Here is a 15,435-nt window from a genome sequence, read left to right as displayed (position 1 = left end):
TTATCAATAATATTCACGACGTTTTAAATAAAATCCCAAACTAAATGGGCCATAGCATAATCTCATGAGATTATGCTATGGCCCATTTAGTCCATTTTCCATGGAAAACTAGATCGTTTGTATAAAGTGTACCGAAATTAATTAACCCGTATCGAAGCCTCGCACTAGTCGTAGCTACGAGCTACGCTCACCTACGCAGCGGGGACGCTATATAACTGCGCGGTTCCCCCTCAAGCTCTCATTTGCCTTCATAAACCATCAACTCACGGAAGCCTCCCAGCTTCTGATACAGAGTAAAGTTTAAACTGATAACGTCCTGCAAAAATTGTTCGAAAGTTAACTACGAAGGGATAAAAGGTAAGAAAAATTGTTTCAAAACGTTTTCCACCTTTTTATCTACTATTTATTTTTATCTAATTATTTTATATGGGTCATTAAAGATTGTGTCATGTTAAAAGTTTAGGTTCCTCTAAAATATTATTTAGAACTATTCAATTCAATGAAAATTATTTATCATTGAATCAAATTGAATTGAATTGTCACATCCATTTTCTTATTTAAAATTAGCTAATGCCTACGACTTCATCCGCGTATATTTTGTTTTACTTATTTTTGTAAATTCCGTGGGGACTTTCCAAAAAAAAGGGATCTTAATCAGGGGAGCAAGCAATCTCTGTGAAAAATTTAGTCAATATTGGTTCAGTGGTTATGCCATGGATCAATAACAGACAAATACACATTCGCATTAATAATATTGAAATTTGATACCTCAGCTAAACTGATAATTAGATAAGTTTAGTATTTTTATGTTTGATCTAAAGCTTGTTTACGAAATACAGGAATAAGTACATATCTACTGCTTGTATGTTATTAAAATAGGTTCTTGTACGATGAATTTACACCACCAACTTAAGCTTTACTCTACGATATACAAACAAAAACTATTATGCAGACATGAAGTTAACTAGAAACCAACGACTTACGAACGTCTTTACTATTTAAATAAATTGCAAACAAAACTCACTAAGCTACGCTATTTTATAGGGTTCCGTACATCAAAAGGAAAAAAGGAACCCTTATACGCTTATACCTTATCCCATTAACGGGTTTTTTCGTGTTTGGGAACTTTGGGAAAAACTATAGTTTAAAAACTTTCAAAGTTTCTTTCACTTTCTAACATTGACTTATTATAGTAGGGTATAGACAAGGGATCACATACGAATTGGCTTCGTACGAGTGGCCTGGTTTGTACACATATACACATCTATGTTTCTTATTACGAAATGTAGAAAAAGTTTTATAATATCAACAACTTCACTTTATTATAAACCTGAACATAAAGTTTAACAACGATTGCAAAATATTTATATTTAAGACCTCTTGTCATTGAAGATACGGAAAAATCAATAAATTTAAATAGTACCTACCTAGGTATATGATATCACTGCTTTCTAATGTCGATGCACATAAGCATTCATTCTTTAAAATCATTTTAGTTGTCGAATTTAGTGCCAACACCAAAAACTACCTCAGTAAATATAAGTTATATTGATTTTTTTCTCCATCTGTTTAGAGTAAATTCGTTTAAAGTAGGCACATTATTAATTAAAAAACTTTTTAGTGCTTTTGAAGCCGGTTCACTTTTTTTTTAAGTTTTATTTAATAGTTGAGTACGTTCCTATGTAAGTAGGTACTTAATGGTGATAAATTTCTATATCTATCTATACTTAACAACAGTGTGCATATAGTTTTAATAGTTTCTGAATAAAACGTCTATAAGAAACTGATAGAGATCGAGTTCATTCCGTTGACATCTCACATCATCACACTCTTGAAAACACAATGTGGGTTTGGTTCAACATGGTTCTTATCATGATATTTTGCTAAGTTAGAGCTGAATAATTTATCTCTACAATCGCCACAGAAATGCTATACTCATTCAATAGTTTATTCATTTCAAATGCAATCAGCTTATTCATCTCATACCTACATTAAACTCGCTTTGTCAAATTTCATTTCTGTTCATGTCTTGTTCCACTCATTAATTACGGACAATCCTATATTGTGCATTAAATTATGATTTTGAATAAATGAAATGGGTAACCCTGCTAGCAACAGTAGGTACCTATTCTTCACGAAGGTCATAGTGCTTTCTTCTACAATGCGCTATAAATTCCTGAAAGAAATACTCTGTCAAAAAATAGATATTAGGTAGGTATACCTACTCAAGATGCTATAAAATATCCATAACATCCCGGCAAGCTAAGGTTAAAACCGATGTATAGTTGTACCAAAAGAGCCTCGTAGCGTACTCACGAGAGATTTGGAAACTTAAGGAATTGGTTTAAAACTCCAATGTGACAACCCTGAAAATAGCTGACCGCGGAAATGGTCTCCTAAAAAACGTCTGTAGACTCCAAAGACCGTTTGAACGTTTGTCAAGTATTAGAGACAACGAAATAATCTACCTATGGCACTAACTATATGGCACTACGCGACAGGTCGAGATGGCAATCGGGTGCTAACCCAGTGCGGGTGAGCGTGGGTGACGCCCGGGTGTGCGGGGCTTCCGTCCGCCTCATACCTTGAATGAAATGTCGACCTGTCGCGGACTTTACATAGTATCTCATTTGTCATGTTATATTGTTATTATCAAGTTATTATTTATCAAACACGCTGTATACCTAAGTGAATTAAGTTTTAAAACACCGTTGCGCGATTGAGAGAGGATGAGCAATACCGCAAGAGCTTTTACGAGTAAGTATACACAGTTAAGAGAACGTATACTTAAGTGCTAAGTGCTTTATATTAATTTTCATAAAGTGCGCATTTGATTTACAGACATAATTAGTAATTTATTATAGAGTATTGATTGTTTTAGTTGAATAGATACAATTACCTATATATAATGTTATGGGTATCTGACACTAAGTAGCTGTTGTCTATACTTGTCTGATACGTCATACGAGTAGATCTTTAGATATTGACTAGCTTATGCTCGCGACTTCGTCCGCGTGGACTACACAAATTTCAAACCCCTATTTCACCCCCTTAGGGGTTGAATTTTCAAAAATCCTTTCTTAGCGGATGCCTACGTCATAATAGCTATCTGCATGCAAAATTTCAGCCCGATCCGTCCTGTAGTTTGAGCTGTGCGTTGATAGATCAGTCAGTCAGTCAGTCAGTCACCTTTTTCTTTTATATATTTATAGATTGGATAATTAATAGATTCTTGTTTCTAATAACTCTTTAAAAAACAGTGTAGCTTCTACAGCTAATTATTGCGAATCAATAGGGTTTACTCAAACTAGGGTTAGGTACTCAAATTAGGGTTCCGTACCTCAAAAGGAAAAAAGGAACCATTATAGGATCACGTCGTTGTCCGTCTGTCCGTCTGTTCCTATGTCGGTCAGTCCGTCTGTCCGTCTGTCCTTCTGTCGTGTCTGTCAATAAAACATATAGGGTATTTCCCTTTGACCTAGAATCATGAAATTTGGCAGGTATGTAGGTCTTATAGCACAAGTAAAGGAATAAATCCAAAAACCGTGAGTTCGGTCACATCACAAAAAAAATTGTGTTTATGAAAAAATTCAAAGTAAGAGTATAGGTACTATTATAAATACTATCTGTCCCGGCTTACTCACGTGTGTAGTCGACGTTAGCCCGACTAGTTTCGAACCCATACGGGGTCCTTTTTCAAGGGAGTCCGTCCGCGCCCGCGCCGCGGTTTTGACTCCCTTGAAAAAGGACCCCGTATGGGTTCGAAACTAGTCGGGCTAACGTCGACTACACACGTGAGTAAGCCGGGACAGATAGTATTTATAATGGAAATCACTCACGGTAGTTTAAACGCTAAAGTATAGGTACTATACCAAGTGGGGTATCATACGAAAGAGCTTTTACCTGTTCATTCTAAAACAGATTTTAATTCATTTTTAAGCATAATAGTTTTTGATTTATTGTGCAAAATGTAGAAAAAATACCCGAGTACAGAACCCTCGATGCGCGAGTCTGACTCGCACTTGGCCGATTTTTGTAAAACGAAATGACATGAGGTTCCTTTTGAGTTTAAAAAAGAATATTAATATCATCTCTCTCATCTTTTAACGTTCATTTAATTTAAAAACTAGCTTTTGGACCCGATTTTGTTCAAGTGAATTTAAGCCGCATTATCCTGGAGGAATCCCTATTTTACCGTTCTTAATTAAAGTATCCTAAGTATATACTTAGTACAGGTAGTATATAAATACTAATTCAACAAATTATTAGTAGTTGAAGCGTAAAGTCTAACAAACAATCAGACTTACTTCACTTTCAGATTTGTAACATTAGAAAGGTAGCATGCGTAGGTATACCTTTTACATTAATTGGCCAATTTGTCTTGGCAAATTAGATACAGTAAGTACATACTTTGTCTCATCACTGTGTCAATTTAACGAATTTCGTATAAAGCGAAATTCCCCTTACTTACTATAGTCCGTGACAGGTCGAGATGACAATCAACTCAAGGTATGAGGCGGGGTATGACGGCCCGCACACCTGCACGTCACCCGTGCTCGCCCGCACGGGATTAGCGCGGGGACTGTGCGGGTGTGCGGGATGTTCTCTTCTGATTGCCATTTCGACCTGTCGCGTACTATAGGTACTATAGGTTCTTCTTCAAAAATACTTCTTACTTACCTAACATTTATCGTGTTGATAGAATCCTAAGAGAAGTGTCTCTAGCCCTCTCCATACAAACGCAGTTTGGTTCTCATTTTAATAATAACCAATCAATGAAACTGGATGAAATTTTGGATACAGGTTCTAGAAATTGAATTTGATTGGTTAATGTTGGAATAAGAGCCAAACTACGTTTGTTTGGAGCGCATTACGAATAAACTCCTTGTAATTCCTACCTCCTGACTAAACGACGAGTTACCTTGCACAATAAACTATGTACAAAGAAAGTACCTAATATACCAAGCTAGCTTTCTTTTATTAACAATCGAGATGACCATGTCCATAAAACGCAGCATTGTAAACCCCTAGGTACAAGATTGGCTTTAAATTTATTTTACAAGCACACAGTAGACACAAAATAAAGATATTGCTTACATACTATCTGCAGTAGTTACCTAACTAATGTGTAAGTTTAGGTACTAAATAATTTAGGCTACTACTTACCGACTACCGACTAGTTCGCGACAGGTTGATATGGCAATCGGGGCGTCCCCCACCCTGATTGTCATGTCGATCTAGCGCAAACTATACCTGCACCTTCTGTGGTAAGATAGGTAGGTACTCGTAGTAGGCTACAAATTCATTTTGCCTTCCAAACAAACTTCCTCGCACAAAACTCGAATGACGCTGTACATACGTTTATACCTTTCAACTGGTTTAATTAATTTTTTAAAGCTCAATAAGTTGATCGAACGATCGATTGGTAAGTATTATGGGGTACCTAATACTGCTGATATGAATTCTATTTTTGAGATGTTCGAGCGATATTCTAGTATGGGAGTAAGAGAATCGCTGAGAATAAAATTTAAAGAAGTTAAAGTTATAACTTATGACAGTGCTTAACATATATATTATTTTTGAAAATGTAGTAAATTTTACATACTTATGTGTGAATAAAAATCAATAAATTTAAATAAAATATGTGACTCTCATAATCTAAATACTAGAAACAAAAATTTCACACAAAATGTGCCCGCTTCTAGGCTAAGTAAACTTAGCAGTAATTCATTTATTGGTAATGGTAGGTACATTTTGTATTACGTTCCCAGAACAAAATATTATATTGAACATGTTTACGTTACATGTCTTGTCTACGTCTATAAGTTACGCGGTATTCTATGCCTACCGCGTAAGTCGTAACTTATATAATTACCGCCGATATGTCATCACTCATCACTCATCTACTTTTAAATTATAATATTATATAAGAGTATTTGCCTACATACATATTTTCATCTCGATAAAAAACTATAATACGTTTATGTGCCAGCTTCTCATTTGCATTTTGAGACAAAACATTACTGGATTATTTAGATACAGTTTTAATTGATTTACGCTACGTAGGTATGATACTCGAAGGTGAGATAACCCATTCCCAATCTATTTTGCAATATATTAAATCTTGCGAAAAAACTCGTTAGCTAATAGCCTCCGTTGTACAAAATACGTGCATCATGATAGACGTGGAAGGTATTACTTTATCCCGTGGCACGGAAGGTATTACTTTATTCAACCTATTCCTTCGGCTTCAATGCCTTTGCATATTAATGCAGCCGTCGCTTTCAATACTCCATTACACTATCTAATGCTTTTCCTTGAGCTCTAGTTATTTATAGGTCTTATTTAAAAGCCGCAGGATAATTACTCTAATTATATTATTCACTAGTTTTTGCCCGCGACTTCGTCCGCTTGATTTAATCGTACTCGGGTCGGGGATAATATTGTATAGTAGAAATAGAAAGATTTTTTATTCAACTAAACTTTTAGAAGTGCCTTTAAACGGTCACTGAATCTACCAGTGGTTCCGAATGCCGAGTAGAACTAGCAAGAAACTCGCCAGTGGCTCTTTTGACCAGAAAATATCCATCCATCCATAATCATCCATCCATTTCTCCATCATAATATAATATAGATGAACCTTTTCGAGAACAAGGCCTTACGCAATCACGGTCTCCTGCCTGCCTCCCTCATCGCTTCTTGCGACTATTTTGGGTTCGTCGGTTCATCGGAGTAGGTCTCATCTCCACTGTGCCATAATAAATATTTCTATTATTGAAAACTATCATTACCCACTACTTTCGTAATAAGTGCCCTTGGTGATAAAGGGTTTGGGGATAAATGGCATCGTATATATCCAATTATTTGTCAAGGGCACTCCGAACCCGTGGGTCTACTGCGATTTCAGATAAGAATTCCCAATGGGTCTCCACGTGTGAGGACGTAAACGTTGAATAGTCACTCTATTAATCTATTATGAGTTTCTTGTATTAATTAAATGTACCTATGCGACAGGTCGAAGTAGCAATCGGCGAGGGAACGCCCCGCACACCCGCACAGCCCCCGCGCTAACCCGGCGCGGGAGAGCGCGGGTGACGTGCAGGTGTGCAGGGCATCCCCACTTCGATTGCCATGAACTATTAGGTATATACCATTGTACCTAATAGTATGTAAAAGCTATTATTTTTCCGCGCTCGTGCCAGCATAATATAAAATATACAATTTTGCTGCATATTATTCATATCACCAGCCTTAGTTTGTATTATGAATCCTTATAAGAACATGTAGTTCTATCAAGCTACTGTCACACGCTTTAGAAATATAAAGATTGCTTTGCTGTTTGGATAGAGTTGATATCTAACACGATCTATACCACGTGAGCTTCGTTACACTATTTATAATACCCTAATTAAACCACACTTAATTTACTTAATAATTGAAGTCTGGGGAAGTGCTGCCAAGACAAGATTAGCTCATCTGCAAACTGCTCAAAATAAAATAATAAAAATTCTTTTTCAATATCCCTTTCGAACATCTACTAAAAAACTTTATATTGATACCAAAATTATGAACGTTCGTCGGTTATATATATACAACACATGTATTTTTGTTAGGAAAACTATAAACAAAATAATCCACACAAATATCACATTTACAAAAATTAAAACTACTTAATACTCGTCGAGCCAGTTACCTTGTCCTACCCAAAACTAGAACAAATTATGGCAGAAAAACCCTTACCTATGAAGGAGCTAAACTGTACAACAAAATACCTGCACACATTAAAAATGTACACTCATTCAATGCATTTAAAACTGGATTAGTTGCTCACATTATGACTAATGCGAATTACTTCGACAAAATGCATTGAATCAGTAGGTACCTACTTAATTAAATGGCGAATATTGTAAACTTTATTCTTAGAATTAAGTTCTCATGTACCTACTTAAGTGACTTTTTTGTCCTTATGAGAATTAAACGTCTTTAAATCTAAATCTATATTTTCAACGTATTCAATTTTAAATTCTATTAGATGAAAATGTCAGTCAAATAGGTTTTGAGTGACAAAGTATTTATAAGGGTTCCGCAGTCAACAAGGAACCTTTATAATTTCGCCATGTCCGTCTGTCCGTCCGTCCTCGGCTTAGCTTAGAGACTCAACTTACTAGAAAGTTGTAATTGGCATGGGATATTTCACACTATGGGTCATAAATTATATTATAATACTGTCAATATTGGCATTCTCAACATTCGTACCAATTTTACTCTTAAAATGTTGGGTGCGACATTTATTGACCAGACTATAATATAATTTATATCCCATAGTTTTAAATAAGCTTTAATCACGCCGCACACAGTGGCGTGCAGCTGATAGAGGCATTAACGCACTGCTTACCCTCGTTGTAATAAATCAATGCTTAATTTTCATTAAAACCTGCCGGAAAATAAGTGCATACCCAAATGCATACCCTGGCTTAAAATCCTGTGCACGCCACTGGCCGCACAAAGTGGTAAAATAAAATCTTTAAAAAAAAATAGTATAAAATGTGTTTGGATATATAAATGTATACATTTTATTGTGTTAAGTTATGTAAAACAGCTAGCAGGTATTAAAACAAAAATCTCCTTTCTACGCGCAAGTGACGGATAACTACGGAATCCTACACGCACTTGACCGGGTTTTTTTTTTTAATTTTTATTAAAGTTGCGCAAGATTTCCAATCAGACCTAATTAAAATAAAACTTTGATGGAATGTAACCTTGTAAATTACCTACTTACGCAGTGATATGATTATCTCTATAATAAGTCTATGTACTTACATTAAATTAAAGCGTACTACGAGGATAATTATTACCCCGTTTAACGTTAAATATAATAGACAAGCCATGTGAAAATTACTATTGTAAGATGATTTATGAAGCTTAATTATTTATTAATGGTCTTCATTGCGATGTTTTAACACTAAAGATTGGCATATTACACAAGCAACAGGCAATTTAGGCTAACTACATAAAAATGCAACTTTAACATTTGGGTTTTAAGATTTAGATATATCTGAGACTCCACATCCCCTGAGGATGCTTCGGTGTTAGGGTAAAATGTAGGTTGAGTGTGTTCTAGAAGATGTGTGTGGGGCTGTGTGTTGGGGGTGTGTGTTGCTTGCTTTTTCCGCTCCTTTAGTTGTGGGAGGGCAGACGGTGCATATCGTATACTGCACGTTGTGCCATACAGATTTGTCTGGTTTGATGAATTGTAGTGAATTAAGCTTGTTAGATTTCTGGTACAATTTTCAGCACTGCAACCACATTTTAACACATCTACCTATTTCTTTTAATAGTTTGACCGGCATCAAGATGAACTCAAGCACATACAACACCAGCATTGTGATTTTCTTCGGCACTCTAGCTATGCTGATGATGACAGCCACCGCAGCACCTATGGTATTTTTTTGTATTTCCTATTTACTGTGTAAATATACAGATTTCGGTCATAGTTGTTAATATTTAAGAATACTTGGAGCAGTAGATAAAGTGTATGCACAAGCATACTACTTACTTATAGTTAAAAATAAAAATAAAAAGGAAAATAATTTATGTGCCAGGGTGTACCGTACAAAGATGGCCTTAGTTTAGGAGAGTTTGGTAGACGATTTCTCTGCGTTTCATTGAGCATAGCAAGCTAGATTAATTGGGTTTACACTCGTAGAACTACGGAGTACGTATACGTAACCTTACCACGTATTCGGCTTAATTTTTTTTTCATTTCGGATAGCGGATATTTTATTTTTCGTTTAAATTTTTTTCCGTATTTAATTCTTCCTGTAGGAACTCTTTGATTTTCCCGGACAAAAAGTATTGTTTCCCGGGATGCAAGCTATCTCTGTACCAAATATCAAAAACGTTTAAACAGTCGATAGGCCGTGGAAAGCTACCATACAAACAGTCAGGCTTTCGTATTTATAATATTAAGTAAGTATGGATTAATCGAGGATTAGCTCATATTCTTATTACTGAAAAAATGAGAGTCACATCATTCGATACACAAAGTGGCTATTATCAGATTTTGTTTGCCCGCAACAAACATTTATTTATTCTTAGCATTAACACGAGTTTTGCCTTTTTGATCGTGGGTTAAATTTAAATTTTTGTACTAGATGGTGGATGAACTACCATGATAATTCGATAGCTATATTTAATCTTAGGAGCCAGACGAACAATCTGAAAACACGTTGGTTGGCCGGCCTGAAGACGCAGCAGACCTCTCTGCACCCTGGGAGGCGCTCAATACCGCTGCACTTCGCAAGTTATTGCTGCAACTCGATGCTGATGACAGGTACAATTATCATGTAGATACACGATATTTTCCCCCCATCAAAAATATGCAGGATGCGTAGCGATACATATTTTGTAAAGCAACGGGATCGCTTCATTTTGTATTTCAATTTTTTTTTTCATTCGATTTGTATATAGGTATTTATAATTTTTAATAGAAAATATTACAATAAAACAATATCATTTCTTAATTTAAAACATTTGTATCTATCCATACTAATATAAACTTACGCATTTAAACTGCAATCATACCTAATAGTAGAACTTAGTGATATCAGATGGTTCATTTTTTTAACTTCTGTCTATCATTCGGCATCTTTCACTTGAAATGAAACGTCAGATACAAAATGAATTAAAAGATGATTAAAAGTGACGAACAAAATAAGAGAATCACTCGAGTGAACACATAAACCACATCACTGAGTGAACATTTCCAGACCAGACTTTTCTTTTGAAGGTGTAAATGTCAATAATGTAGTTGGCGCACGCAAAACTTGGCGGCCCGACCAGTCTACCTTCACCCACTATAATTATTTTGATTTTGCAATAAACTGGCTATAATATCGATTTCTAACAGGATAATTTCTAATGGAAAATTACAAGTTTGACATACCCCTAGTAGTACCATTCCCCTGAATATATATTGGTTCATCTTACCAACCGATGGAAGCTATCAGGAGATTATAAAATTAAACCTACTTATAAAATATATATATAGTTCCAACTATTGTTCGCGGCGAAATGAAAATGTACCTATCTACTTATTTATCAGAATATAATGGAAACTTTTTATCCAAGTCAAAGTCAAGTTTTACAAAGCGCTTTTGATTTTAGTTTAACTTTAGTTGAAGTTTCACTTCTGAACCGTTTTATATAAAACATTTCTTAAGTAAGAAAGAATAGAAGTAGTCTAAAATAGTGAAAGTTTAAAATCAAGTGTGAGTCGGATTCGCACACGAAGGGTTCCGTATACCAGCGTACAAGAAATAACACTTTTTGTTCCCACACCTATCCTACCATGCACTCGTGACCGCGGGTCATAAAATAGATTTAACGACGGACAGCGTCATCTGTGATAATGTGATTTAGTAAACATAATATTTTGTCGTAACACCACTTAATTTTTTTCTTCTGGTGTCACCACAAATTCAGTGATTTTGGATTTTTTCCTTTACTTGTGCTCTAAGACATGGCTACTTGCCAAATTTCACCTTATAGGTTTTGATTCCCCTTGACAAATACGGCAGGCAGAAAGACGTAATAAGGGTTCCTTTTTTCCTGTTGAGGTACAGAAATCTAAAAATTATATGTATTTTTGGGTGCTTAATATTTCTAACATTTGATTTGGAGATATTCCTATTTCAAAAACGGGATTTAAATACAGTGAATCTCTTTAACTGGGATCACAAGGATCCAGAATTATTATCATTAATTATACTTAGAAATTTTTCATTGACACAGTTTCCCAAATAGGCAGGTTAACACGACAGTTGGCTTAGTTACATAGGTATTGTATTAAAATTAAAATTTATTTTACATATGTAGGTACAAATTTTAGTACATCAAAAAAATGGTCTCAAAATTCCCAGTAACAGAGGTAGGTATTTCAATGCAAAAGTGTCGGGACCTTATTGTAATTATCAATACTAGAGGTTTCTCACATATCCAGGGCCACTTAAAGGTTTCACTGCGTAATATATTTTTGCAAAACATCTACCTACTTGCAATCATTTTGTCGCTTTTGAACCGTCAATGAACGAATTGATTGGCGAGGTACTATTACTACAAAGCTAAGCTTGCAGCAGCTAGGAACACTAATTGAATATTCCTTTGTAGTTTGTACTCACTTTGTAATTCCAAATTTAGCTTCTGCGCAGTCTTCTTTCAGGTCTAAAATACCAACTAGTTCACAAATAAATGGGTCAAACCTAACGCCGTACCTATCTCATTTACCCGTACCGGCTTTACGCCACGGTTAGGTACGATAGCTCAATAGACTCGTTGAGGGAAGACAAAGTCATACCTTTAGATACCTAAAGCAAATATTTTTTTCTGACAGATTTGCCATGGCCCCTCGCGTAGGCCGCTCGTGGCCACAAACAGAGTCACGCGGCTGGGGTCTGCGCGCCATGGACGGGAGGCTCGCCCGCCAGTGGCGCGCCGACAAGAGGCAAGTCCGCTTCCGGCAATGCTACTTCAACCCTATCTCCTGCTTCCGCAAGTGAACTGACGTATATGACGCATAGCCCCATTAATTGTTACAATTCGTGTTTACTACGAGAAATTTCCACATTATTTTGGACGTATATATATATATATATCGATTGATAGAGGAATTAAGTGACCAAAAATGGAACAAGTAGGTAGATACCATTTTGAATTATTCATAAGAAACAAACAAATTATCCTCATGATTTACAAGCAGGAAAAACGTGGAAGCAATACGGACCAGCACAGCACAATAAGACCTTTCAAAACACGTTTCATTTTTCCAAGAAGGTTTCACTTCGAACCGGGCTTCCTTGAAAGATATTGACTTTATTGTAGACTTAAGTGTACCTACTGTGTATCAGTTAGTAGGTACTTAAGTATTCTATGTTATTTTGGACTTCCGCAAAGTAACGTCTGCTTCACGGTTCTATATTTTGAATGGTGTCCAATTGAATTACGGAATATCTATCGTTTTCTGTAATTCTAAATGGTGATATTCCATGTTAGGAATGGGTACCTATAATTTCATCCATATTTGGCCACTTTCCTTTATGATGTAAATAATAAATAATTAATCTATAAAAGACTAGCGTACATTTATGTAGCTTGCACCGCAACCTAAAATAAATTTCAGAATCACAACATAAAGCCATAAACACGCGACTTGTTACAGACAACCAGTCTGCAAATCTATGAATTATTGATTTTACCAAACATGCTTCACTATTAGTGTGTACCTACCTACACTCCTACAGTACTTTAACTGTACTACATTTTGTATAAATTGCTTTCTTTCTTTAAATACCAAACAGTGCGAGATATGTAAATTTTCGTCTATTTTACTCTCCCGTAATTTAGAGTAAGAAATCTACTGTTACAAAACACCTAGTCAAAATGTCTTTTACAATAGTTAATTGCCCGCATAAAGCAGGTATTTAGGTCTATTTTTTAGAAAATTCTTATAGTTCAATTTGAAACATAATATAAATGTTTATAATAATAAGTGTACGTCTTATCGAAATAGCTCATAACATTTCTGCTCATTGTTTGTAACAATGATATAATATTTTTTATGTTCTTAAAAAGTAGTCAAGAAATTGTAATCAATAAAATATATATAATACTACCAAATCCTTAGATACCTAATTGGAATACACAGATTGCGCACTTTATCTAATCTACGTTAAAAATTATAAATAATAAAATAGTGTATAGATTTTAGATTTGTAAAAAATATTTTTACAAAATAATAATTTCCATTTACTAATACTTATTACTTTAAAATATTTTTGAAATAGTATATATTTAGAAAATATTAAGTCAATTTTTCTACTGAATAAAAAATGCTCTATTTTATTTTTCTTTACATTTTAAAAGTAATACATAACTTAGGTAAACATTATTGATGAAACACGTAGAAAACTTGATTGTGAAAATACATAGATATATATAAAAATTATAAGTACGTATTTCATTCTTTGGAACCATTATGAAGAATGTTTTACTCCAACAGAGAAATATAATTTTATTAATGTTACTTAATATGTGTACAGTACACATCTAGTCAATGAATAAACTTAATGTTTGTCTAAGCAGTGATGTTTGATTTTTATAATACGCTTATGCCAAAATCTCATGGCCACTTCCAAGAAAAACAAAGTAAGTACCAAAACCGGAATAGAATACGAGAGGCCTCTTTCGCCCTTTCCCTCTCCCTCTGTTATTATTACCCATTCCATACTAAAATACAAACAAAGTCCATTTCAAGAAATTCAAAGAAGCAACATTTAAGTAGATAACTTAAAACTATAATGTAGGTAGTAGGTTCCTAGTAATAGTCGTCGTCTACCATTGTTGACTATATGTAAAGGCTTATTCATAGGACCATGGCTTGCACTAACCATTTTTACAAGCATAAGAGCTACACCTCGCTTACCTTGATCCACTAGGATACCGGTGACAGCCTCGTGGTTTATAGGTAGAGATTTGAAATGTCCACAGCGTTCATCCCTGCGCAATGGAGGTCGTCAAGATTATTATGTATGACGTATGCAGAGTGGAGCGTTCAACTGAGCTTTCAGCAACTAAAACGCTGGTCACTGATGCTAAAAACATCGTATCTGCTATGGCCCAAAATAAAAAAAATCTATTCCACACATCTGTTCATAGTCGGAAGAGTGATCGCATGATAACTCAGAAAAAGTTGTTTCATTCCGCAGTCCTGATTTCTACTAATTACTGAATTCCACTCACAGGGTTAATGGAATTATGTACCTACACATTTGAGTAGGGTTTATGAAAGTAAAATTATTTTAATAGATAGCTACACGTGCTGTTTTTTAGGGTTAAGTACTTAAGGGATGCCAAACCTACACACACTTATCCATAATATTAAGGCTCCGCGTCTGTCCATCTGTATGTTCACATCAGGGTCTACAGCTGCAGCCGTAGGTAGGCTACTGTCATAAGATAACGTGTTACTATAGCTCTAGGGTCTATCACACGCACAACCAGATGGAAACGTTTAAGTGCGTAAAACCCAGCATAGAGAGAAGATCACGAGAAATAAAAAAAGTTTCCTTACTCAGAGGGTACCGAATGTTTGTCAAACGCACCATTTTAGCGCCTTGTTTTTTGTCACCCTGATGGGCTGACTATGGCATCTTTCCTATTATTTACTAGAAGAATATTGTATGGGGTACGTAACCATTCGTAGACGAGTCCTATTCGCACTTGGCCGATTATCTTATTCATGCAAAAAGGTAATTTCGAGTCAACGTCAGGAGCATACCTAAATCGACGGTTCGCAAAAACAAACGCTCAGCTCAACTACAATTTTGACGAAATTCACTTTTTTGCTTACCTACACAATATTTGAACTTAAAATTCTCC

The 15,435-nt window shown here is 35.3% G+C and overlaps 1 protein-coding gene across 1 annotated transcript; it reads left to right on the top strand.

Moving 5' to 3' along the window:
- The first annotated feature begins 248 nt into the window (after nucleotides 1-248).
- Nucleotides 249-13,899, top strand: AstC (Allatostatin C). Its single transcript, XM_034975876.2, has 4 exons — nucleotides 249-357; nucleotides 9,339-9,441; nucleotides 10,203-10,333; nucleotides 12,392-13,899. Exons 2-4 carry the CDS (start codon nucleotides 9,355-9,357, stop codon nucleotides 12,555-12,557), a joined length of 384 nt encoding a protein of 127 aa, XP_034831767.1. The 5' UTR covers nucleotides 249-357; nucleotides 9,339-9,354; the 3' UTR covers nucleotides 12,558-13,899.
- The last annotated feature ends 1,536 nt before the right edge of the window (nucleotides 13,900-15,435 follow it).

Source organism: Maniola hyperantus, chromosome 15 (genome assembly GCF_902806685.2).
Source record: "Maniola hyperantus chromosome 15, iAphHyp1.2, whole genome shotgun sequence".
Classification (NCBI taxonomy): Eukaryota; Metazoa; Arthropoda; class Insecta; order Lepidoptera; family Nymphalidae; genus Maniola; species Maniola hyperantus.
The sequence above is the reverse complement of the archived record's forward strand: the minus strand, read 5'-3'. Positions and strand labels throughout refer to the sequence as shown.

Bases quoted from the DNA above. Each gene is read 5' to 3' on its own strand.
- AstC (XM_034975876.2), top strand. From the start codon at position 9,355: ATGAACTCAAGCACATACAACACCAGCATTGTGATTTTCTTCGGCACT. The intron at 9,442-10,202 runs GTATTTTTTTGT...ATTTAATCTTAG, and splicing joins CAGCCACCGCAGCACCTATG to GAGCCAGACGAACAATCTGA. The intron at 10,334-12,391 runs GTACAATTATCA...TTTTTCTGACAG, and splicing joins CAACTCGATGCTGATGACAG to ATTTGCCATGGCCCCTCGCG.